This window comes from Labrus bergylta, chromosome 17 (genome assembly GCF_963930695.1).
Source record: "Labrus bergylta chromosome 17, fLabBer1.1, whole genome shotgun sequence".
Taxonomy (NCBI): domain Eukaryota; kingdom Metazoa; phylum Chordata; class Actinopteri; order Labriformes; family Labridae; genus Labrus; species Labrus bergylta.
Genome location: NC_089211.1, coordinates 15,908,250 through 15,934,670, shown reverse-complemented (window position 1 = coordinate 15,934,670; position 26,421 = coordinate 15,908,250). Strand labels below are relative to the sequence as shown.

The following is a 26,421-nucleotide window of genomic DNA, read 5'->3' as shown; positions in this document are numbered from 1 at the left end:
AGTCGTGTGAGCACCTCGTTCCTCAGAGTTTCCAACTCCCGGTCTTTCTCTGAGATTAAAGCTCCGGTGGAGTTCTGGTAGTTGATGCCTCCCTCCATCTCCTGATTTGAAATGTTTTCTCTGTTGAAAAAAGGGGAAGGTTTAGAAACTGCTTATATGTTGACAGCTCCTGAAACACTGAAGTAAAAATCCTCATTATGCTGATACCTATCATTTTCTTTGGGGACAAGTTGAACATGGGACGAGAGTGGGTTAACAAGCAACAACCTCCTCCAAAATGAAAATGAAGTCAGTGCAAAAGTGACAAAAAAATCAATCAGATTAAATCAAAGCACTGACACCCAGCTGATGCCCTGACAACATCTCTTTCTCTTGATTAATGAATCTGGAAGTGAAGCAGGTCGTTTCTCTGAATCACATCTCCAGTCAAAGCTCTCCCTTCACATCTATTCTTTCTGATCTAATCTTCATGAATCATCACCTTTCCTTCATCGCCCTCCAGCCGACGCCACAGAGCTATCAGCCTCTCCTCGCGTCTCTTTTCCCATCGCTCTGATGTTCTTATCTCACATCACACACCAGACTTTGATACAGGACTGTCAATCTTCATCGGCTGCTGTCATCTCAGCTCTATCAAACATTCACTCTCTGCTACAGCTGCTGTTTGATGTTTGAAATGCCTTTATTTTACATTTCAAAACTGTTTTTGTAATGCTTTTATTATCTTAAATTAAGGGTATTTACTTCCTGTCTGGATACAAACCTGCTTTTATTTTGAAAATAAAACAAGGAACCTCTGGTAGATCAAAGGTTACAACATTAATCACGGAAAAAGGAATCTGTAACTCGACAAAAAGTAAATCAAAACGGCTAAAGGGTAAAAAATATGAAAGTTGAATGAAAATAACTCGTCAACTAAGATATCCAGATTTTTATTTTATTTTATTTTATTTTTTATTAAGTGAAATGAGCCATTCAAAGGTGCAGCGGGGTCATTCATTTCCATTGATGTGACTGCAGGAAAATGCTGCGTTGGCTCATCTACGCTGTGCATCCAAGGGACAAAATAATGCACGATCGATGTGATTTAAAAATATTAATGCTTTAATTTCAGACCATTATCACATCCTGATGAACCCATTAATGCTGACAGCCCTAATACAGACCACTAATGAAAAAAAAAAGAAAAGTTTTTCAGCAAACTAAGGTGCATGGACTTCTTTTGAAACGTTGATTTATTTAAAAAGTCTCTTTTCAAATGAAGAGAGGAAATATAAAAAGTGTTTAAAAAGAGCATTCATTTCTAAATTTCAGCATGCATGCAACTAAGAATGTCATTTTCTGATGATTTCATCAAATCTAGAGAGCAGAAGTCTGAACAAAACTCATCTAAGAGTAAAGAAGGAGCGGGTCAGTTTTCTTACCTGGTCTTCATGTCTGGCTGTTGACTGTTTCTCTCCTCATTGTTCTGAGGACAAACACACACAGACGCCGAGGCATTTAAATAGAAGCTAAACCCTGTCTGAGCTTAAAGAGTTCATACACAGCGGGGAGTAAATCCTTGCTATGCCAAGACCTATTAATCAAGTTACTCTGCTCCGGAATCTCCTGATCTATAACAGGATGAAGGTAACCGCTTATATAACTATATTTTCTTTATTAAGAAAGGTCAGTACCTCCTCGAGATGCTTCTGGGAGGCCAGCTTCAGCTCCTCACTGAGGAAGAGAGAGAGAGAGAGAGAGAGAGAGAGAGAGAGAGAGGGGAGAGAGAGGAGGACACTCTTAAAGTGCTGCAGTCACATCTCTCTATGATATGTGTGTCACCGTCACGGCTGTAAAGATTAAATCTGCTGGTGTCACACCTGTTTAACATCCACATGAGCATGACACACACTCTGATATGCAGCAGATGGTTTTACCGGCTATGATTTGAATCATTTACTGTAGACTAAACGTTCAGCATTACATATGTCAGTGACAGGATGCAACAAATACATGCAAAAATGTTGATAAGCCTGCATTGCATTTTGAAATGTGTACGGAGCCCCTGAAGTCCAGAAAAGTAAAAGATATATATATCTTGTGCGCACAAGATAGTAGCATATATAATAATAAATAAGTAATTTGCCTCGGCAAATAGTTCCGCCTTATGGAGATAACTCAACATAACTGAAATGCTATAACAACATATACCTTAGAATATTATAAAAAAGAAGTTGCTGCTTAAACACGCTGCAGGTTAACAAAACCTTCAGGGGCTCCGTACATGTGTGTGTTATAAAAGGGAAATTGTTTCAGATCCTTTTTTTCCACTTTTGTCTGAAACTATTCGTCCATTAAATCACAGGTTTAAAAATTAATGAAGGTTTTAGGGAACATAAATGGCAAAATCAGCCATTTTCTGCACCTCCCATATAAAGCTTGTTTTCATTTGATCTGTTTTGTTTCACTGTAAAGTGCTTTTTAAAAAAAATTATTTTTCACCTGTTGATTAAAAAACAAACATTTGAGGATGTAACACGCTTGCAGTTTTCTTTGGGGAGAAGTTAGACAACATGAGAAACTGGATTGCATATTTTTTTCTATACGGAGTTTCCCTGTCCCAGATGATTTCCCGGCATGATAATCCACAGTCGGTAATTATCGTTGAAGAAAACTAACAAAGTAACAAAAACAAGGCGTCAAAAACGTGGAGGAACTGCTGTACTAAGGAAACGAGATCTATGTATGTTTATATTATTCTACTGGCTAATGGATACCTCCATCGATAACTGTGAAAAGTTCTGATCGAGTATGAGCAGTATTTGCTCTCTTTTTGCTCCGTTTTGTTCTCCACCAAGTCTTTAAACACATAAGAGAGTAAATCCCGCTGCCAGAGGACTCTCAATCAAAACAATAACAAAAGATGACGTCGAGGCTGGAAGGGAATCATGGGAGTTCTCTCTTCTACTCCTCCCCTCGCAACCCCCGATAGAACGAGCGAAACAGGAGGAAGAGAATACGTTTACAGACGATGTATCACAGTATCATTTATATGACGTTTTTAACACAGCAGCTCATACAGCATCAGTACGGCAGCGTTCAGTAGCAGTTCCCGCTTCCTTATGTAGCTGTCTTTGACATAACATCTGGTGTTTCCATGGCAACGATAAACACGTCTTGTCTGACAAGAAACTTGTTACAACTATTAAATATTACAGATTTCTCTGGCTTAGATAACTGTTGGAAATATTTGATGTAATGTAAGTACTCAATAACAAAAAAAAAAAATAGTCCAAAAAGTTTGGTCCATTTTTAATTAATTTAGATATTTTAGTGTCAAAATTCTAATAACATTCTACATATTATACCTTAAACAAACCAGAAATAAAAAGCAAAACAAGTTCATTAAAATACTTTTAAAGATCTTGTTCATTTGTGTTTCATGAGGCAGCCAAATGTACTAAGTCAATTTTTTTCCTGACCAATTAAGTCCAACAGTGACAGTAAATGTTTGGTTTAATCTGCACGTATACTGAAGTAATCTACAGACTCACTCTTATCATTGGAAAGCCTTCTGCTTGTTCACATCTGCTGTTGATGTAGACTGTTACACACTCTCCTCTTTTAAACATCTCCAAGGATTTAACAGCTGGAATACTTAGTGGGGTTTTAACGCTCTGCAGAGCTACAGAGCGCTACAGGAATGATCCAGTACTCTTAGTAAAATATACCATCAGCATTACTTTAGATTTATATCGTAATCTATGCATTAGATCACATTCAGACCTGGAGACAGCAGCACAGACTGTGTTGTCTGGACATGTTTGATTCTGGATATTTTTGGAAGCTGGAGCAGAAAGTGATTTGCTGCAGAGATTGAAATGATCTCCATGTGGGTCATTCTTCGGCTTTGTGTCAAAGGAAAGACTCTGAGGCTATCTGTGTGACTAATAACCCGTTTTAGCACCATCTGGGTGAAATGTTTGTCTGCCTGCTGTGTAATTACATCGGCCATGGCTCTACAGCATCAACTGCACTCAAATGCAACATTGAGGAGGCTGAGTGAAAGGGGGAAACAGCACTAAAAATCAACAACAAAGTTTATTAGGTAATGAGCCTTTAACATGATTGTCTACTTTCCATGTGTCAGTCACATAAACAGGAAGATTCAAGTGCTGGATTCTAACAGCTCGCAGAGAGTGAAGCAGATGTGACCGAGCTCCTCCAATTTTTTATCACGAAATTGTTTGATGCATCATCTAAAATTTAATACGCTCAGCACTGTTATTTGATGCGCGACCAAACGGAATTGAAAGTGAAAAAGAAAATCTCCATTTCTACACACGTACACATGGGACGAATGGAGAAATCTTAACGGTGGAGGATCACTTTGGTCCGGAATCATTTAACAATGACTCTAATTACTGGACTGATTGCCGTAGACTGTTGTACAGACATTAACAGTCCCGAGAGAATGAATCCTGAGGACCTTAATGACTCGTCCCTCTAGTATTGGTAAAGGATAAATGGACTTGAGCTTGTATTCCGGTTGAGAGACGACCAAATAAAAATAACAAGATCCATCGTTTATTTCTTGCACCCTTACAACTTCATCAACAATGAAGTGTTTCGATTTATCATTACCGTTAAGTTTCTGATAAAAAAAACACTGTGAGTCAGCAGATTTTACTTATATTAGAGAATTTTGCAAGTTAGCCATAAAAAAAAATGCTTTAATTTGTTTTGGATTTTGTTTGTTTTTGATTTTCCTGCATATTATTGTAATCAGCTGATTAAATGGTTAAAACTATAAAAGCGGAATTATCTGGAACACATTTTGCTGTTTTTTTTCATGTGAAATAATTATAATTAGCTTGTTCTTTTTTTCGATTTACTTTTGGACTTTGGTGGTGGATAGAGTAGGAAATCAGAGAGAGAGTGGAAAATGAGATGCAGGAAAGAAGCCACAGGTCGGACTCTTAAACCTGGGCCGCCCGCTTGGAGGGCTTTTGCCTCCAGACAGGGGGTAGCTCATCTGCGACCCAATTTTCAGCTTCTTAGCAGCGATCTAAGTATTCTGTAGAGGAGACTGAACTAAATATCAATTTGGAAGAAATAGGGAATTTATTGTGAATCAGGAATTTTGAAGTAAAAAAACATTTTGGATCTAATCGTGAGATATTGAAAGATTTACACTGCTGATGCAAAGTATGTACCTTCTAGGGGCTTCTGCAGTAAACACATTATAAAAAAAAGTGTGGAATTATGATCACAGGGATTAATCTTGGTTTGATTGTATAATTAAGAGTGCAAATATTATCTACATGTACTCAGCGACAAATGATTCTTGAACATTAAAAATGTGATATACACTGCTGCCTGATAGATACAGATCTAAATCCACAGGGGAACCAAATACAATCAAAGCATCTGATCTGTGGAGATTACAGCTGTTCTCTGTGCTGACACAAAGGCCACCATTGATTCCACACACTTTGACACACACACACACACACACACACACACACACACACACACACACACACACACACACACACACACACACACACACACACACACACACACACACACACACTGAGAAACACACACTCTGATGTCATAGTGAAAGTGGCGTCCATGTTGGAGCCAGGCAGTCCTAGGAAGAGAGAGGGAGCGATTACATAACAGCAGCAGAGAGAGGAAGGACAAATCTAAAGGATGAGGAACAGACCTCTTTTACATGATTCCTGTTTGCTTTGTTGTTTGATTCGGTTTTTTTTTTTATGAAGCAAACGAACGACGGAAAACAATTCACGAAAGCCGCCCTTGTTTTGCTGTAACTCAAAATATTTGTTTACAGTTCCTTCTCCATCTGCTGCGCCTCCACCAGGATGCTACATTTTGATGACTATAATTCAGCCAATTACATCCATGCGGAGCTGTGACATCACAGCTCGGGGGCTGCAATGACTCAGTGGAGGTGTGGCAAAATGAATTAAAGACTCAAAATGCACATGGCTGGAAACACATCACATATGCCTCCACATATGATGTGCTAACACACACACACACACACACACACACACACACACACACACACACACACACACACACACACACACACACACACACAGAGTATAAAAATAGACCACAACATCAGGCTGGGAATCCAGCACAAGCACAACAAAGTCATGTAAAAAAAAAAGGCTGTAACAGAACAGAAAGTATTTAGCCAGCATTAAAAACAGTCTAAACTAGTGAGTTATCAAAGGAATTAAAATTTGATGAGGCTAAGGCAGAAATTCTGTCTACATTGATTCATGAATTAGTTGGGGGGGATTCTGTACTGCATGAAATTGATCGGAAGAATATTTTTATTATTGACTTTTTGTGTCATGTAAAAATCGTTGAAACTGAAAATGTTTAGGGCCGTTTTGTGCTTCACACTTTCAGGACAACAGCATGATTTCATAAAGAGGCGACTTTTCTCTTATTTGTATTCTATCGTTGAAAGCATGACTGTGATTGGCTCAGCTGTTTCAGAGACAAAAAAACAATTTAAATTAATCTGGGTTTAATTGTTTTACGCAACAAGAATTTAAAAGGAATTACAATTTGTAATCCTGTTATTAAAAAAAGCTACTTATCCTTTTACACTCTGATTCTGTGACCTTTTGGCGGCCTCGGCTAGCTGAGGGGTTAGAATCCAGCGAGGCCGTTAGCTACGACTAAAAGAGAAGACATGCGACTCCTGGTAGCTTCAGAATTGTCACATTACAGTGCAGCTAATGTGCTTTTTAAAAAAAAAAAATATTATTGGATAGGACAGCTGAAGAGAGACAGCTAATGTTGGGAGGAGAGAGTTGAGGCCGAGCTCTGATTCAAACCGGGGGATGTTGCGGTGAGGACTATAGCCTCTGTACACGGCGCCCCACTCAGGGTTATTTTATCAGGGAAGACAATTCTTCAATACCGGCGTTAGTTGTTTATTCTACAAATCATCATGCATTCAAATATTACGTGTAAACAAAGTAAAGTGTTCATCATTGTAATTCAGCTTCTAAAACTTGATTCTTTTTACAACATTTTGAACACTGTCACTGATGACTCATGGTGTAATATCTCTGTAAAACCCAGCAGGTGCTTGTTTTCTTGCTCTGAATGTGAAAATATGACTGTGGTGCATTGTTCTCTACTCAGTCAGACAAATAATCACATCATGGCTCGCTCTCTCTCTCTCTGTCTCTCTCTCTCTCTAATTATAGGCTTTAAGCAGCAATTTAAAAGATATTTACAAGTGGAGGAGTCTCTCTGGAAACTTACAGATGGAGCCACATAAACAGAACATTTTACACATATGTTTACATCAGTTCAGGTGTTTTGTTTTGTATTTTTATAGTGTGTACATGCAGTTACAGAAGGCCATGTTTGCATAAAGTTTTCAATAAGAGCTAGAATTGCTTTCTCATTATCAGTAGAGGTCCCGCAGCACAGATTTTACACACCGGTCCAATAAAGTGGCGGGCTGGGGGGGTCACCTTGAGAGCACACACAGGCCAGGAAAAAACACATTCGTCATCCCGAGTACTCACATTTCCTTGCAGAGGACTCCGATCCGCTGGTTTTCTGAGCTGCTCCGCTCCGTCGACACACTCAGCTCCTCCTGGTATTTGGAGTTCTGCTGTTTCAACGCCTCTAGCTGTACAGATAAAGGACACAGGACAGGAACAGCAGTCAGAAAGAATATATACACAACACAAAACAAACAACAGAAATACAGGAGGAATAGTTTCAAACATTCCCAGCTAACACATAAGCCTCTATTCAGACTGATTTCCCGAGAGGAAGCATTACCTGTGTTGGTCAGTGATTTTTTAATCCACAATCTAATGCATTTATCTTTTTTCCAGCACAATCTGAGAAATGATTACAGCCAAAACATACTGCAAAAAAAACAATCTGCTCCTCCTGGATTTTTATTCTCATATTTTAAAGATCAAGCTCGTTAAATCGTTAAGAGAGAACACACACTGTAAGTCCTTTCAGTGCAATTATTCTTTAATCATCGAGGTGTTTAAATATAAAAAAGGAGAACAGGTCATGGACAAAACCACAAAAAAAAAACACTTAAGTAACCTACATGATGAAGGAAACAGACAGGAAATGTTAGACACACTTTCCTATCCATTTGATACGATCTGATTTAGTTATAAAGAACTCGAAGAAGGAGTGATCATTTAGAACAAAATTCTGATCATGGTAAGATTTTGTCGGGCTTTGTACTGCTTAATGCTCCCTACAAACTACATCCTGTTCTAAGGAGAATATTGAACTCCTCCCCAACTCATATCATTTTAATCCCTTCCAAACAAACAGGTTTTATCTGTATCTGTCTTAAAGGGGAACTCCACCAATTTCAGACATAAAGTTGGGTTTAGGCCCCTTGTCCACCTAGCGTTTTTTTTTTCTGAGCACCAGCGTCTATTTTCAAATGTTTTCAAAGAGGAGCGAGACTTCGCAGCAGCAGATTTTGCACTTATGAAAGTGCTAAAACTAAAACACGGGAGTATCCTTTAAATAGTTTGACATCACAGTAGGTAATGAAGGTGAGGAAAGGTCACAAGATCACACCAAGAAAAACTTCTTAGGGGGCTGATTTGATTTTCTATTAATCATAAAAAATATTTTCTTGAATTTTTCCCAGATTTCAAAGTGATGACTTCTATGTGTTTTGTCTGACCAACTACCTTAGACTCAAAGTTATTGAATAAGCTTTTATAAAGATAAAAACAAGCAGGAAATCTTTATTTTTTTTTCACAAGAAGTAAAACAGCAGCTGATTTAAAAACCGACCACAAACTGCATCAGCATTGGTTCAAGTCAGACTAGACCTCAGTTGCATATTTCCTGTCATCTCTTTAATGTGTCTTAAGAACAAAAGCTAATTCATTCTCTGTCATCTCACAGATTGGTTCGTTTCAGCTCCTCTGTACACCGCACACATTCACTCAACATCACATTCTTCTTTAGTCTCCTTCAAAAGCTTCTTCATCCAAGAATAAAGCTTCCCCCAGACGAGAGAGAGAGAGAGATTCTGGGTCATTAAGCGAGATGCTGCAGTTTATACTTAAAATACACAATGCCTTGATGATCGGGATGAGTCAGCAGACAGCAGGATCGGCTCAGTCCACGTGTTACTAAAAATAAAACCCCTCGCACTTCCTCTCATGAAAAACTTTTGGTTGTAACTCATCAAGTCCCAAATCCTATCAGAACGCATAAAACAATAATCCCCCCTGCTTGTCGGACACATGCATCTCTGTGATCACAGCGGCTTGGAAACGGCAACAGTCAATGATTAATTAGCATGAATGATTTTAAAAATCAATTCCTATGCTGCAACCGGCTTCAAATTAAACAAATAAAATGTGTTAAAGAGTCACAGAGTCCATGAAGCTGCCAATCGGATGCTCTGTTTTGAATGCCTCTACACGTGAGTTTCTGGCACCTCAATATTTAAGTGCACCTCTGAAGTCAGATCAAGTGTGCAGAGCATACACACACACACACACACACACACACACACACACACACACACACACACAAATACATAACATAACAAAACATACAGAACCAAAGCAGGCAAATGCTGGGTCACAATGACAGCCTGCTTCAGGAAATCCTGGAAAAACCAGCAACAAAAACAATCATTTCTGAGAGTTTATGTAGACGATTAAAGCCTCCTTTTTCCTGCAAACATGTGACAGTTAAATGTCCTTGCATTGCTCCAGCGCTGACCTGTTTTTTTTTTTCTCCTCTGAGTTTTAAAAAAGGAAAAGCAGACAGTCGTACCTGATAGTGAGGTGAGTAGATGCTACTGGAGTAAGCCTGATGCAGAGCAGCTATGTCCATGTTCTGCACAGACAACGTTTGCAAATGTTCACCTGCTAAAACAACTGCAGCAATGTTGCTATGCCCCGCTCTCTCCCTCCTCTTATCTACAGCCAAACACAGACTAACACAAGCTGGGCATCAATAAAGCATCAGCTCCGATCCCCCCGCCGAGCACGCTGCGAGAGGGGGAAATGGAGAGAGTGTGTCGCCGGAGCAGCCTCACTCACCCCCCCCCCCCCCCCTCCTTTACTCTCGTCCCGCTCGTCTCTCACAGTCGGGTTAAAGAAGCTGAGCACTTCCATTATGTAAGCCTGAATAAGCTCCTCCCTCCTCCCCCCCCGCCCCCCCCCAACCCTCATTTCTGCTGCTCGCAATCTTGTTTCCTCACTGTCTGACACCATATGTACACACACTCTAAAAGATTCACCTTTCATTCAGTGTAAGCGTGAGTCACAGCAATATCTGAAAAACACAAGCAGCCATTCATACTCTAGTTTCTCTAGAGATATAGTGAAGGGTAGTCTCTCTCCACACATGTGATGTATACAACAAACAAACAAAGATTCCTGTATGTAACTCACGATACAATACGAAACAATGTACGGCTGAACGATACATCGTTTTAGAATCGCAACGTGCAAAGTGCGATTTCAAGGCACAACATACTTCTACTTTTTTGTTGTTGGATGCACAAAAAAACTGCCAGTTTTCTCATTTTCCATAATGTATCTACAATAAAAGTCCTTCTGAAATCAACTTCAGTGGTCGCAGAGTAAAATGAGTCATGTCAAATGTAAACAGGGGATGCTGCTGCTGTCACTTTATGACGCTCCAGGCATATGCTCATTTATGTGAGGCCGATTTAATTTGAAAGTATTCCCGCTCCCAGGTATGGGTCTTGTTAATGCTGTGGTCTCATGCATTTACATGCTGTTCACGGAGCGGATGTGCTGCTGATTGTTTACTTTCAGCAGCTACACGTGGAGGGTTGTGTTAGTCACAGGCAGACCAGCGAGCTTTCATCTAATCAGAAGTTACTGTCACTGAGCTGGTCATGCAAACTAAACATAGCTTTGAACTTTGTTAGAAATGGTCGATGAAGCACCAGTAAACCTATAACAAGCCAAAAGTTTATTCTTCAAGTTTATGATCAAATGTGTGTGTGTGTGTGGAAGAATCGCTGTTGTGCAGAGGGCTGGACGCCGTGTGGGATCAAAGCAGGAGGGGGTTTAGATTTGAATCCAGAAAATGAGGCAGATTGTATTTATCTGGTAAAGTGTTGTTTTCCTTTTCTTTTTAAAACTGCATTATGTGTTGATGACAGCAAAAATATCACAATATCCGCCCGGTTATTCCAATACAGTTCAGCACTGATACGATGCCATACCATAGTTATACAATACGATATCCTCAATTGATATATTTTCGGAAAAAATACAAAATGCCCCTGAAAAGGTACTAATAATGTTCATTCATTCACTATTTGTTGTCAATTTCACCTCAAATCAAAGTCAACTTCTTATTACTGCAACTTCTCCTTCAGCGTTCCCCTCTGCTCACATCAGCTTCACTCATTTCATAAGCGCCACCGTGAGGAGTCACGAGGTATTGACGCAGTGAGACAAACTGTCAGGGAAATCGCGTTTTTAATAAACTGAATAACAATACTTTGCACCAGCGATTTAATAATTATATAATGACAATATACTGCCATATCAATATATTGGAGAGAGACTACAGTCCTCCAAGTGGCAGGCCAGGATTCAGGTCCGATATGTGGCTCCTTTTCCTGCATGTCATTCCCCACTCTCTCTCCCCTGTCCTCTAAAAGCAGAAATGCCCCCCAAAAAATCCTTTAAAAAAAAAACTACATTTATTTTCATGATCATTGTTTTTGTCAGAAATTGCTGAAAATGGCTTTTGATTACATTTTAAAGAGCCCGATGTGTTGTATGTGTTTGTTTAACCTTAACTGAAAACTGACAGATGCTCAGTATATTATCACATTTAAAATGTATATCTGAACATAAGTATATTTTCTCATTAGAACTTATGTATATGTGATTGTGTCTAGATAACAAAATAGCCCTAAAATCCATTGAATGCTGAAAGGTAGCTATATTTTCCTAGGATAATATGGAAGGTTGCTTTCTTTGTTAATCCATGAGGCAAAATAAAGTTTGGTAGTTGCACACTTTGCCCAGCAGTGTAACCTTCACATTGATTTAATGTTTTCTGAAGTGTAACAGTAATTCAAGATAACTACTGCACAGTCACATGAGTCAAATGTGAACATTGAACGTCATTTTAATGACTTGAAAGAAAAGCGAACCGTTTAAAAATGTGGGTTTTTTTTCCAGGCATCTTAATAAAAGCCCATTGAATCTGAGACCATCAGAAGTTATTTTAACTGTTTATGACTTCTTTCTGAAGAACTCTTGTTAGTGACTTTAAAAGCAGCCTGCCAGACGTTTAAAGCACTAGCTCTGCGCAATAAATCCCAATTCCATTGTATTCGCAGCAACAGCAATCGCAAAGTCACATGCTAAAGTCTGAGTTTATCGTGATAACTCAGAAAGAAAATAACTGAATATATACAAGCGATGCTTCCTCACTCAGCATGAGTACATTTTACTTATTGGCTGGAGGCCTGGTTTATAAGAGCCAGGCTTTCAGACCCTTATCATTCAGTCAGATTGAATTTAATCCTCAGATTAATTGGTGCCAATTAAGTGGTATAAAAAGGAGAAACATGTCCCAAACACATGTAGTGTGTAAAGGCAGGATGAGCAGCACAAACTGGACAAACAGAAATAGTTCATTATAGCTAATAATCATTCTTCAACAAACGCCATCATTTCAGTTTTTACATCCAGCAGATGCATAACAGCTTAAGAGAGAAGGGTCTAACTCAAGTCAACCGTTCATTAACTAAAGCAATGTTCTGCCAGGCCAGGCATCTCACACACACACACACACACACACACACACACACACACACACACACACACACACACACACACACACACACACACACACACACACACACACACACGCAGGATTACATCACAACCTAAAGCTACATGGCTGAGTGGAGCACTGAGGCAGATGTAATGAATAAATAAATGCTACGAAACGTGTGTTTGTGTCTGTTCTTTACAGAGACTAACTTCTGTGCTCTCTTTCTCTCTCTCTCTCTCTCGTTCTTACTTTTTCAGTCTCTCTTTTTGTAGCTGTAGTCACATTTGTCTTGTTTCATGACGGTTCCACATGAACTCAAAACACATTTTACAGGATTTTGTAGCAAGAATGGAGGAAATGTTTTTTTCCCCTCAAGTAAAAGTACTAAAATATTCATAAAAAAAAGGAGGAAAAAACAGGAGAAAGTTCAGAGGGTTACCCAAAGATCAAAGTGAAAATTCCATTTTGATTCTCTTGTCCAACCAACAGTCCAAGCTTCATTTACAAATGCATTCAATTTACAAAAAGGAGTTCATCTTTACGTTAAGGAGCTGGAACCATGAATGGTTTCTACACGTCCCTTTCACATGAAACAGAATTCCTACACTGTAAAATGTTGACTTTGACTGAATTTTGGTAAAAACACGGAGTACTTTTTTTTCATTCACTGTGACCAATCTCAAATTATTGCTAAAAGGAGCAATATGCAACTGACACCTAGTGTTAAAAATGAGTACTGCAGTCTAAATTCAAAACATCAGAGAGAGAGAGAGAGAGAGAGAACTGTCTGCCCCCGGTCCCTCCTCCTTAGAGTCGATGTACACGCAGGTCGCCATGTCGCGGACACTGAAGCTTCAGTGTTTAGCCAGTTCTGCATCGATCTTGAAACCTCTCCATTTTTCAAAAGCATCTCAAATATTGATCCTAGTTTTACCATGTTCCTGATCGTGGAGCTTATTAGAAAAATGCCAAGGTAGGATCAGTTCAATCTGAACCAGTTGGGCTTGCTGGCTTCCATGACTGCAACACCTGTAGGTTTTCTGTTTACCTGGTTGACGATGGAGCAGTGCTTTATAACTGCCTACCTTTCTCTAGTAAAAACAAATAGAGACCAACCATTGACCACAATCAAAACTTAGAAAGAGGACATACTGGCTGCTGCATTATTGTCAGCTCTTCCTTAATGTCTGATGATATAGTAAGGTCATTTTATGATTGAATTCAGTATAAATCTTACATATTTCTCACCTTGTGAAAAAGCTACAGATAGGTGAGCTAAAGCTGCAGTGACTGAATGGCTGCATGAAGAGTTTTACAAACCAAATAGCATCAATGAATTCTACCAAAACTAGAGCATGTTTCTCATCTAAAGTCTATGTTTCCCGCTCTTTTGTGCAATTCTTTCTCTGGAAGTCATAAGAGCGACCATCTGGAGCTCACAGGAAGCTCAATTCAGAGAGGAGATGAGTGTAGGCGAGGCAGAGTGCACCGGGGAGCAGCAGTGTGTCTGAACGGCTGCAGGTGGATCTCAGTCAGAGGGGACGCATGAGTATGAAATGATGAAAATATCACGTTACAGATGGAGGTGAGTCGTGTAGGCTGAGAGGGGAGAGACAGACAGAGGATAACAGAGAGAGATGATGGAGGACTTCATGCGCGGCTGATTCAATGCGATGACTGTGACTTGCACAGTCACATGCGATCAAGCGTGGGAACCTTGATGTGAATACGTAATAAAAAACCTGCAGGCGATGAATGCTGAACTTATGTACGTTCATGTATGAAAGCTTTACACAGTGTATGACACACACAAACTCACACACACACACACACACACACACACACACACAGAAACACACACAGAAACACACACAGAAACACAAACTCACTCTCCTCTGAATTTCTATTGTGCATGGAGCTGCAATTAGAGAGTTACACAACATTTGAGCATTATTAAATCCAGAAATAAAAGAGCAAAAGTGAAAATAGTCTGCTCTAATGTTAGCTACAAGCATCACAACTGGTTACATGAAAGGCCATGGAGAACTTCACGATCAAAGAACATTATTGTTTTTCTAAAAAGTGGTCCTTGCCTCTGTCTTTCCTGAAAAACTACGTAAACAATGGATCAAACAGTAAGTTTTTTTTCCCCTTTTAGCTGCAAAAGTCCACAGATGGTTCTGTCAGCGTCTTATGCGACAGGCTTTACTATTTGGGACGAGTTCTCAGATAAAAACATGTTTCAGAAAATTCATAACAACTTGCAAATGTGGCATTTTCTAATCCAGAGACGATCGGAGCAAAGACACAGACTAATTGAGAGATTAACATGATGAAAGTGTTTTGACTCTAAGCCTAGCCGTGTTAGAGATGAAAACAAGCATAGATTGTTACAGCGCCATCATGAGGTCAATGGTGATTTTCTCTGCCTGAGTAAGGGGTGGCGTTTTCCACCCACCTACCAATTTTAGTTGAACAGTTTTTTTTCCGCATGACGATTTTTAGCAAAGCAATATCAGAAAAAAAGGAAGAACAACAACAACAACAACAAACCATAAAGGGATCCAGCAGTGAGCGTCACTGCATAGACCTAAAAATATACAGCTTATAAAAATAAATGATGACATGTTGACTTCAGGGACAGTGGGTATTTAAGGTCTTCTGCTGAATACAATCTCAGATGTTTTCTGTGCACTCACCTGCGTCTCAAGCGTCTTCTTCTCATTGGTCAGCTGCTCAAGCGTCAGCGCCGTCCTGTCGAACTTTTCCGTAGCCTGGGTGAACATAATAATGACATTTAGCCCCATATTCAGTGGTACGGCTAAGTTTGGAGAATGAAATATGACAAGACAAGTTGTTAACCTGAGAACATGTTAAAAAATAATCATTGTCTGACTTGGACAAAACACAATTTCCAAACTAATTTCTCGAAATATTTGTCATTGACCGTGAAAGCGTTGTGATGATGAAAATGTTGTAATGATGACAAGAAGATAAAGCATGGTTCATTCTTCATGTAATTTCTCTCAGGTGCTCGGTTTTATTCAGCCTTTTATATGATAATTCTGCTGTTTTTGGGATAATTACAGTAAGTGAAAGTCTGTTCTCACAATAACGATTTGATTCGTTGTGATTAACCTCAAATCATCTACGTATACATCCCAATTTGATGAAACTATTTTAAAAGTTTGTATTATTAATCTGAAGTGGCACAAACTGTATTCAGCCACTAAAGGGCAGCAGACAAACGCTGTACACCAAACCCAAACATACCATGACTGTGTTTGTGTCCTCCTGATATGTCCAAATCACACTCCTTTCTATTTGTTAATGTTCTCTTTCTAAGCACACAGATTCATCTGATCTATTGTTGATATGACAAAAAGTAATTAGAACAGCTTAATATTAACATTTATATAGCAAAAGGCGAAAAACATCAATATCACTCTTAATTTAGGCCTGAAGCCCAAAAGGACCTTTTCATTTAAAAAAACAGCGCTCCATTAATTCATCAGAGAGAGCAGACAGAGGTCGCACACAATCTTTGCTAAAAAAAGAAAGAAAGCTCTTAACTCAGTCCGCCTCTAGCTTGTTCATGTCCATGAAGTGAGAGCAGAAAGCTCTGACTTCAGGAAACAAGAACAAAAATGCTCTGTTATGACTGCAAGCTGTATGGTCCATTGGGGTCTCTCAAATTTAGAAAGAGAGACTCCAGGCGACGACTCAGCCTCTATTTTTTCACCACATCACGATTAGTTTCCGTTATGAAGACTTTGTATGTCTCGTTGGGTTCATCCTAAACATCAATGGTTTCATTTGTTAAGAAATGTTCGGAAAGTGTAATTCGGTCATGTCAGTACAGTAAGTAATAGAAGTGAAAGCTGCTGGGAGGAACTTTTGGTTTGTGTCGTTTTTGGCGCCCCCTGTGGACAAAGCAGGACGATTTATTAAATTTGCAGATCTTGTCATGTAAATGTGTAAGTACAGTTTTCTTTCAGACAAAAAAGTGACCCTCTAGCTTCATTTTAAAAGCCTAACATCTAACTCACAGTGACTTTTCTGAAAAAATTTTTTTGGTAGTGCTAATAGCCGCCTTGTCTAACAAGAACTCCACAGCAGGAGAGACAAAGATATAAAATCACCCTGTAGCAATAATAAATCTCATTCTCTAATGGTCTTATTTGCTTTTGTAAGTCATAAATAAGCATAAAAAATAATCTGAGTTTGTTTCATAACCAGACAAAAACTCCTCACGTCTTAAAGCACTCCTTATTTCTTGCCAACACAGCTGGACTAAATGTGTCCAAGTAAACTTCAAATCTTCCCTTCCGTCCTCACAAAAACACAACTAACATTATACTTATTTCATTTGTAAGTATCCAGTAATAAAGCCTTGTTTTCTACCAAAAAGTAGAATACCACTTACAGTATTCACGTTTAACATCCTACATTTGATCAATCACTGTGAAGCACTTTTAATTCCATGTGATTATGAATATGTTCTAATGTGCTATTATATAAAACTTGATTGATTGGTCGACTGATTGATAAATGAATTGAAACCATAATCAGAAAAGACATTCGGTAAGGAGAAAAGCGTACACAGTAATAATCTAATAAACTACTGGAGATGCTTCACCTCGACATTAATAAGGTTGATTAAACTCAAAGACTGCTGTTTTACTTTCACCTAACTCTTTTTCTGTGTACCAACACACTTTCAAATCCACAATTTATAGTTTTTAATGATATGTGGCTTAAAAGTAAGTGCAAGGTTGTCACTTGTCTCTGTGATATTAAAGAAGTTTATATAGTCTGTGCATGCCTAATCTGTAATTTTGGAAAATGTTCAATACAGGACGATTGTGAACCTCCTGTATTTTGAACTGCCGTACAAAAAATACTTTATGTATTCTTGTAAAACGCCATGTTTCATCCTCTCACATGTTCTATGTTTGACACTTTCCAGGAAACAGATTCAGTATTTCATTAAGACAAATGATTGTTATATGACAAATGACACATTTAGCAGCTTGAATCAAAGATAGCGCTGCGGCGTGGACTCAAAAAAACCCAAAATGGAAATGAGAGTGCTGTGTGCATGTGTGTGTTAGTAATGTTTTAACAACATTAAATCCAGCCTGAGGACAGTGTCAGCGTCAGAGTGGGAGTGCTGCGCTAAGTCTTAATGAAAGAACGCTGAGAAGAGAAGATTACAGAAGGAGGGATTAAAGGGAAGCCCACTTGAAAGTGCCCACAACTTTATATAATATGTGAACGTGACATTTTCATCATTTCCCCCTGAGAATACAACAAATGTAAATCTGTACAAATGTTTTCACAGCTTGAAACCGACTGAGGTATCACGGTGAAAATCAATAAATGCACATTCATATTCAACATGCTGAGTAATCAGACTGTTTTCAGACACAATAGGAGAGGATGTAAAACAATAATAAGGAGAGCTAAAGATTTAACTTAGATCTCACAGTTGTAATCTTTTTTGTTATTCTGGTGAATTATATACAAAACTCTTTATAGACTCAATAAAAATACAGACTCTTGATGTAAGTTTAGGTAGAAGTACAACGATGAAAATGCTGAAATCAATATCCTGCATCGAAGTCCTAATGTTTGGGGCACCGCATAGGCAAGCGGTTCTGTCGCGCCCCATGTACGGAGGCAGCAGCCGTGGGTTCGAATCCGACCTCGGCATTTTTGCTGCATGCCATCCTCCACTCTCCACTCCCAACATTTTCCCTCTCTCTTTCAGCTGTCCTATCTAATAATGGCAAAAAGCCTCCAAAAATCCTAATGAAGTATTAAGATGATTTATGAGATAAGAATATTTTTTGAAGGAGCCCTAACTCTAAGTGGATATTATGTGTTTATGTTTTGTTACAAAGATTAAGAATCTGCCTGTTGAATTTAAGAACTACTTATTTTCTCATCCCAATGCCTCCCCAATGTGTGGTTGAGTGGTAATAAAGCATTTATCAACCTCTCCCCAATTTACATCTCAAATCTGAAGGTTAGCCGTTATTTCAAACTTCAGATAAATAAAATTGGATCGAAGCATGAAATCAATTTAAACTGAAATTCTCAAGGTAAGTCAAGGTAGCTCCAAATTGCACTTGCAGAAAGATACTCAGTTCTTTTTCACCACCGATGTGTTGACCCACCTGTGTCAGCTCTTTCTCTCTGTTCTGACTCTCCTCTCTCAGGGTTTGGCAATCCTTATTCGACTTCTCCAAACTCTGCTCCAATTCTGACAACAACAAAACACATCATCAACCGTAAGAGTCATGTTGAAAACGGATGAGAAAAGGATCAGACATTTAGAAAAAAAACAAAAAAAAAACAAGCCGAGTAACATTTGATAGGTTTACCTTGCATGCTCTTCGCCGTCCTCTTGCTCTCCTCCTCAGCTGTCTCAAGCTTTTGTCTCTGAGAAGGAGAAAACATCAGCGTTGACTACACGGTTACATTCCTGGACCTTTAGCTAACCTAGAAATGATGACCAGGCCTTGAAAAACATGCACGCTTTGTGGATAAAATACCTCTCTTAACGAGGCCACTTTCAGGATGCCCGCGAGCAAAAACAGTGAAAAACAACATGACTAGTGGAATCTACAATTAGACCCTCATGGACACGCACTTCATTGAGGAAATATGCTGGCGTTTTCTACATGTCTGCCTTGTGTTTCATTAGGCCCACTGGGAGTTCTGTTTAAGTCAGGACAGCTTTATGACTAAATAAGACCCAATCACATTTCTGTGGAACTTCTAGAGCCAAAACTACAGGGGGATTCGTTCATTTAATGGTCAACAGAACATTAATTAGGCATCTGTAGTCTGTAAATATTAATTAAATTGAAATCAGGGTTTAAAGCAGTCTGGGGGCTTCACCCAAGAACAAATGCAAACACTGTATCCACATGTGCAGAGACAGTTACACAGCACAGGATGAGAGGTTCATCTTATCGAGACAGGATGCTGCGGCTGGCTCGACCCTGGGAGAAAGCTACCGCTATTATAAATGGTTAAACTTGTATCACATCTTTCAAGAGTTGACTTCAGGTGTCTCCTCCCTATCCAGCTTTTCAACTGTTGCCGATGTGGAGAGAGGAGAGCACACAACACACAGCGTACAGCACATCAGAGAGGGGAGGGGCTGGTGGCTCATCTCCACAGTCAGACGCAGAATAAGTGTAAACAGCACAAAGCAGAACATTTTTATGGGCTTTTTTTTGTGCTTGATTATCATTAGCACCATATGCAGATAGTCGAATAGGTTCTTGAGACGGAGCAGAAAGCAGGAGCAAATAACGGGCAAGTCGTTGAGCTATTAGCGGCCTCGTGGTGAGTTTCCCTCCCCGGTTTCATCCTTTTCTCACCAGTTCAGTCAGCTGCTGTTCCATGTCGCTCTTATCTTTCTCCAGAGACTGAAGCTCTTTCTGTTTGCTCTCCGCGTCGACGCTCAGCTCACTGATCTGTTCAGGACACACAGTATAGAATGTAGAGTTGACACACGTACACCTGAGAGGACCCGTAAATTATACATTAACCTAGTAGCTTTAACAAACACACACTGAAATGACATCTATTTAATCCAGGGGCTTAAGACGGGCTGTTAAAAGAAATGACAGCAGGTCTTCTGGTTTCACATCCTGCCATAAACTATATGATTCTAACAATGAATCAGCGGAACAAGAATTGGATTGCAAAGTTTCTGGCACAAACTTTTTTCTCCTGAGACTGCGCCTGGGCCTTCAGGCTGCTGATCTGCTGCTGGGACAGAGACCCAGCATCCTCCTTCTGCTTGGACGCCCGAAGCCTGAGCTGGAGGTCTGCCACCTCCCTCTCCAGCTCCATGATCCTGGAGCGCTCCGACACCGTGGCCACCTGCAGCGGAGCGCGTGGAGAGAGAACGGCACGAAGCCAGTGAAGATATCGAAGAGAGACAGAGGAAAGGAATGAGCCTGGATTGTATTGTGGGGTCGAGAAAAATACAAGCAAGTTCATGAAAATACCACATCTACTTCTTTCAGTTTTAAAAATAAATGTACAACAAAGTTGACTTTTGTCGCATTTATCGCCTTCATACTTATTTAATTATACTCATACTTGCATAATTATTTTTACCCCAGCAAGAAGTAAACATCTTACCTGACGTTATCTGTTTTTAAAGTACTCAGATGTGTAAAATATCCTTAAAAATGTAAATCAAATCAACCATACGATTACCATGTTGTCACATTGGTTCAGGATTCATAAAGAAAATAATTTCTGCTTCAAAAATTCACTTTATCAGCGTCCTTATCAGAAATTGGTGAATTTTCTAAAATGTGGACATTAATAATGTTGCCTCACATAGACAAAAATGTTGTGTTGTACACCTGATGGCCCCCCTTTGGGACTCATTTCCACAAGGGGAAAATAATGTGTGATGTATTGTGTCGTATCAAGTGGGAAAAACGGACTCGACAGGAGAAGGCAAAAAACGTGGAGAACGTGGTATCAGCAGGGATTCATATTCTTACTTCAGGAGACTTTGACTCCTGAGAGACCGCTCAAAGTTTGGACCTTCTGGTTAAAGGGTAACGGATAGCGGTGTTGAAACTTTTATTCTTTTTTTGTCAACAAATACCATAAAAATACCAAAATCAAAATCAATGTGTGCACAGCCTGATAAATCCATTTCCTCTAAGCTTTGGAGCATTAAAAGTCTTAATAGCAAATCATGGGCACCAATGTTTGAGCACTGTTTAGTTTGCATACAGTCCTTATTAGCCTTACTGCTGCTTTAATTACTCACAAGAGCAAAAATGTGGATTCATCCGCCACTGTCTACAAATGATTGAATAAAAACGACATCACTAATAGGAACTTATTAATGCCCTTTTTTTTAATGACACTCATTATATTTGTATATTCAATAATATTATTTTAGTATGAAGCACTGTGTTTGAGGCCAAATGACATAGTGGAGAAATTAAAAGTATTTTGGTTTTGGTCTTTTCCTGAGTTTTTTTTGTTGAAGCAAAAAGGAAGGGCGACATCTTCATAAGCAGAAGAAGCAAAAGTCTATCTTCTAAAAAAAAAAAAAGCATCATGCAAACATGCAGAACTTTCAGAGATAGACCTGCATGATTAGAAAAGCTCAAGCCCAGTGAAATGTAAATGTCCCGCTTTGCATGTGTCGATAAGTCTGACTATTTGCATTGCTGTGGTTCCTTCGATGATTTCTGTGAATCATTATGAATCGAGTGTGGTGGGGGGGAAGGACGTCACTCATCAAGGGACTGCCAGCATTACCCTAGTGTCCTCTAAATCCCTCTGGAGTTTTTCAGCTTTGGTCTTTTCAAAGAGCAGGCTCTGCTCGAGCTCCTTTATGTGGGCATGCTCCAGCCTGGTCTGCGTCTGTTAGTAAGAGAGAGCAGGAAGAGAAGGACAACAAACAGCAATGCAACACTGACATGCCAGCTTTGTGCCACGCACAGAAAGAAACAAAAAAAGACTTTAAAGAGAAGGCCAGTGAGAAAGAAGGCTCTGTTTCTGTTATATCAGCTGGTTGTGGACAAAGGAGAAGATTTCTCTGATGAATTAGGGAGTTCATTCTTCCAATAAGCTCATTCTGACTCTCAGAAACTTGTGTTTCTCTTCTAATTGCACTTGTTTGCTTGTAATCCAGGATTTAAAGGAAGCTAATTCAGGTGGTAATTCCTCTGAAGAGGGATAAAGATGCAGACAAGAGAGGAAGATGAAAGGGTATAAAAGACTGAAGGCGAGGCGAAAAGATTAAAAACAAAAACAGCTCAAGTAGAGGAGCGTGGATGAAAAGAGGGAAAAGAGGATGGTAATGTAAGTGCTGCAGATGGTTGGAAAATCAGAAGGTAAGAGTCAGTGAATTTAGAATGAGTGAAGAAATAAAAGAAGCAGGAAGAAAGAAGATGTCAGAGCGAGAACACAAATGAATGATTCAGATGGGGGAGGAAGACTTGAAGACTTGAAGAGAGGATGATTGATTTAATCATGGGCTCTTAATCTTTAGAAGACATTTGAAAGCAGTTATGCAAGTTAGAGGATAATCTTCACATTTTCAAAGTGAAGATGGTGCTTCAACAAAGCGAGCCAAAGCAAAAAGACAAGCTCAGGAGGTTTAGGTTAAAAAAACTCACATTCAGGAGGGTTCAAGGTCGACAGTGTTCTGTTTTTAAAACAAAGACTAAAGCCGGGCTCAGACTTCAGGTGTCTGGATGCATCACACATAACACGGGCTTTAAACATCATGGTGATTTTTTTCCAGAAGTTTTTTCACGATCTGAGAGGTGCACAGGTTGAACTTTGGTATCTGTCTCTAGCTTCAAATCCTCAACCGGGACATGTGTTAGCCAGATGTGATGACCTAAAGTCATCGGAGCAGAAGAAACTGGACAAAGCAAATGTCTGACTGAACATCATATTATTTTTCTTCTTGGGGTCTTCTCAGATATTCAAATCTTTTTATTTGCTGCTGCATTCCCACAAGTTCAACCACTCCTTATATGCTTATATTCAGAAGTTGTATTTAAATGCTTTTTATTTCCTTTTCCTTTTCACTGTTTCCCTTTATTCTTTTAATTTAATCATTATTTGTCCCGCCTAATTTGACTTGTGTCATATTTCTTTGTATGCTCTTCATGTTCTGTTTGTATTGCTCTACAGTATACATGAACAGTCCTTTATAAATAAACGTATCTTTGGTTTCACTGCAAAACATCATCGCAACATTTTAGACATCTGCTTAGAAAGTGATGATGTAATCCTCCAAATTCAAAAATAAATACATTAAGATCTGGTAGTAATCATTTCAGTGACCATAATGAGCCTGTGAGCTCTTAGAGGTGTTTAAGAATGGATCTGTAAAGTCACATTACCAGTGAATCTGGGTTGAAAATCTTAAACTTAAATAAGAAACCTAATCAACTTTCCATTTAGTCCGTCAATTATTCAAACATGAGTCTCATTCAAACATTGGCCTGACATGTGGGAGGTAAATAGCTGCAGTGAGTGAGGGAATATGTTTAATTGAGGACCGGATTATATAACATGAGTTACCTCCAGGTCTCCTTTGGTGATGCACGCTTCTTCCACGCTGAACTGCAGATCCTCCACTTTCCTGTCAAACGGGGACAATTTGAAAGTTTCCATTCAAAGTATTTCTACTGTTCATATTCAGAAAGTAGCTGAGTACATCTACAAGTACTGCACTTTAACTCTCAGTAGGTCCTAGTGGGAGACAGGTTGAGATTATTTCTGCTGTCATGTCTCTATTTGTACTCTAAATCTACAACCGAAATGTTGTATTTTTTTTTTTTTTTACTTGATTAGATTTATTTGATAGCTTAAACCTTTAGCCACAGACCAGGATCTAAATATGTATTTTTACTTTCTCCCTCAAGGAAGACTTTCACTTTAACAATAGACTGTATACAATCCACTTGGTGTAGTCCCAGTGATGCCATCCATTGGTTGGTTAAAGCTAAATGTAGGATAAATGAAAAGCACCTATAACTTTTACTCTTTTTTTTACTCTAATTACTCTTCTCTTGGGTTTAAAGTTTTTGGAAACATTTGAGATAAAGCACAAACCAACCAAACAATAAATACATGACATAGGTCGAGTTGATTTTTGTTACAAAATATACCTTTCAATAAAAGATATGAGTACTTCCATCACTGTACAGTTTAGATAATGACACATAGAAACATTTCCAGAGCAGTGATCCTCTGCTTTTACCTCTGACTGTAATAACACCTTTAAACAGTTTCACCATGTGCCGGTGAGGACAGAACACCCACCTCTTCTCCTCCTCTAGCTGGTTGAGCAGCTCCACTTTCTCTCGGTCGGCTGCCTCCACCAGCGAACGCAGCTGATCCAACTTGGTCTCCATCTCTCCTGCATACTGTAAGAGAAAAAAAACACACACAAAGAAGATCCAGTCACCAACATTTATATGTTTTATCATTTTTAATGATTGACGAGGTTATCTTTAAAATGCTGATAAATTAAAAGTTTCTCCTTCAGTCAGAAAAGGCCTCTAACGCTATGTTTGATTTGTCCTGAGACATTGAACAATTCCGTGACTCTTGGAGAGTTCTTGATTGTCTCCTGTTGATAGAAATGTTTTATTAGTCGTTCAGAAATGGAGCTCAGCTTACGTTCAAGCAGAAAGACTGGTTATAATCTCTCACACATTCATTCAATTTCATTCATTTAACTTAGCCACTCCCTCTCTACCACTTCCACCTCCTCCCTGCTGCGGTGATCAGCTGATTATGGGCGTTTACTCTTTAAGTAATAATCCAACCCGATTCTGCCACAACCTCTCTCAACCAATCATCCTGCTGCGGTCACATTTTACAATCTGTTCTCTTTCTCCTCAGCAGTCAGTTTGTCATTTCAGTGCGATCGCCGCGACCCTCCTCCGCCCCATCAGTCACCTCCTTTCCTTTCAGCAGAGTCCAGATACAGCCTCAGAAACCCACTCCTCATCACATCCTGCAATCTTCTATCGCCACCACCACCAGGGTCTAGACTCCATAAGGGGGTGTCCTATCCTGCCTCCCTCTGAGTGCATGAAGTCATTACATATTTACTTTTCCAAAACTGTTAAACAAATCACTGTAAACTCTTACTTAAGTCTCTCCTGACTGAACTAACTTAGTAGTAAACTGACCGAGTTTGTTTACAGAGCATACTTAAGGCAGCTATAGGTGACCAAAGTGTTGTGCAAAAGGAGACATAAAAGACACAAAGAGAAACGAACCAGCACAAAAACACAACAGCAGAAAAAGAACAAGAGCTTAAAGGATTAGTTGACCGAAAATGTCAGAGGAATAAAAATGTGTTTTTAGCCCGGATTTACAAACAGAGATAGAGGTAGAACACTGAAGTTATCATGTATATTCATAAAAATATAATTTAATGTATTTTGTAATGCTTGTTGTTGGACCATGGCTTAGGAATTAACAAGTTGAGGAAGGTCTCCGCCTCATAAGTCGTGATTAAAAGATGTTTTTATGCATGAGTCATTGTGTGCAGACTTTTTAGTTTAGCTGTTACATAAGCTAAAATAGCTTTTTTATTTTTTTTTAAATCTATATCAGTACAGAGAGGAAAGTCATCATTTCCCTTGATTTTTTTTTTTTTTGCCTGTCTTTTTGTTTGACTGCAGTTAACATTAACATGTGCACATGCACTTTACCTGATCCCGTCCTTTCCTCAGCTGCACCAACTCATGCTGCACCTCTCCCGCATGGCTCGTTGCCTTGGCCACCTCACACCTCTCCAGGTCCCTCTCCACCAGCAGCTGCTCGATGTGCTGCTGCTTCTCCTTCAGAGCCTCCTGGAGGGCTGTGGTGCCGGAGATCTTACGAGCATATCGAGCAGACGTCTCTGTCAGCTGGAAAAAAAAACACAGTGACGGATACATACTGATTTAAAAATTGTATATTCTGATCTGATCGTCTTAGCCAGCGATATATACCAAGTATAAAAGGCTGCAAAAAAGGGACAAAGGAGGAAAAAATATATCATAA

The 26,421-nt window shown here is 39.3% G+C and overlaps 1 protein-coding gene across 3 annotated transcripts in view; it reads right to left on the bottom strand.

Moving 5' to 3' along the window:
• clip1b (CAP-GLY domain containing linker protein 1b) overlaps window positions 1-26,421 on the bottom strand; it is a 38,320-nt gene that overhangs the window by 5,359 nt on the left and 6,540 nt on the right. For 2 of the 3 annotated variants that reach the window (XM_065965766.1, XM_065965767.1), the window contains 13 exons: window positions 26,088-26,285; window positions 24,682-24,785; window positions 23,938-23,998; window positions 22,156-22,260; window positions 20,581-20,742; window positions 20,235-20,330; window positions 19,227-19,284; window positions 19,020-19,105; window positions 15,537-15,611; window positions 7,575-7,681; window positions 1,677-1,716; window positions 1,425-1,468; window positions 15-120 (listed from right to left, as the gene is read on the bottom strand). In XM_065965766.1, the coding sequence (XP_065821838.1) occupies window positions 15-120; window positions 1,425-1,468; window positions 1,677-1,716; window positions 7,575-7,681; window positions 15,537-15,611; window positions 19,020-19,105; window positions 19,227-19,284; window positions 20,235-20,330; window positions 20,581-20,742; window positions 22,156-22,260; window positions 23,938-23,998; window positions 24,682-24,785; window positions 26,088-26,285 (1,242 nt within the window). The remainder of the gene's footprint in view (window positions 1-14; window positions 121-1,424; window positions 1,469-1,676; window positions 1,717-7,574; window positions 7,682-15,536; window positions 15,612-19,019; window positions 19,106-19,226; window positions 19,285-20,234; window positions 20,331-20,580; window positions 20,743-22,155; window positions 22,261-23,937; window positions 23,999-24,681; window positions 24,786-26,087; window positions 26,286-26,421) is intronic. The other variant, XM_065965768.1, reaches the window with a different exon arrangement.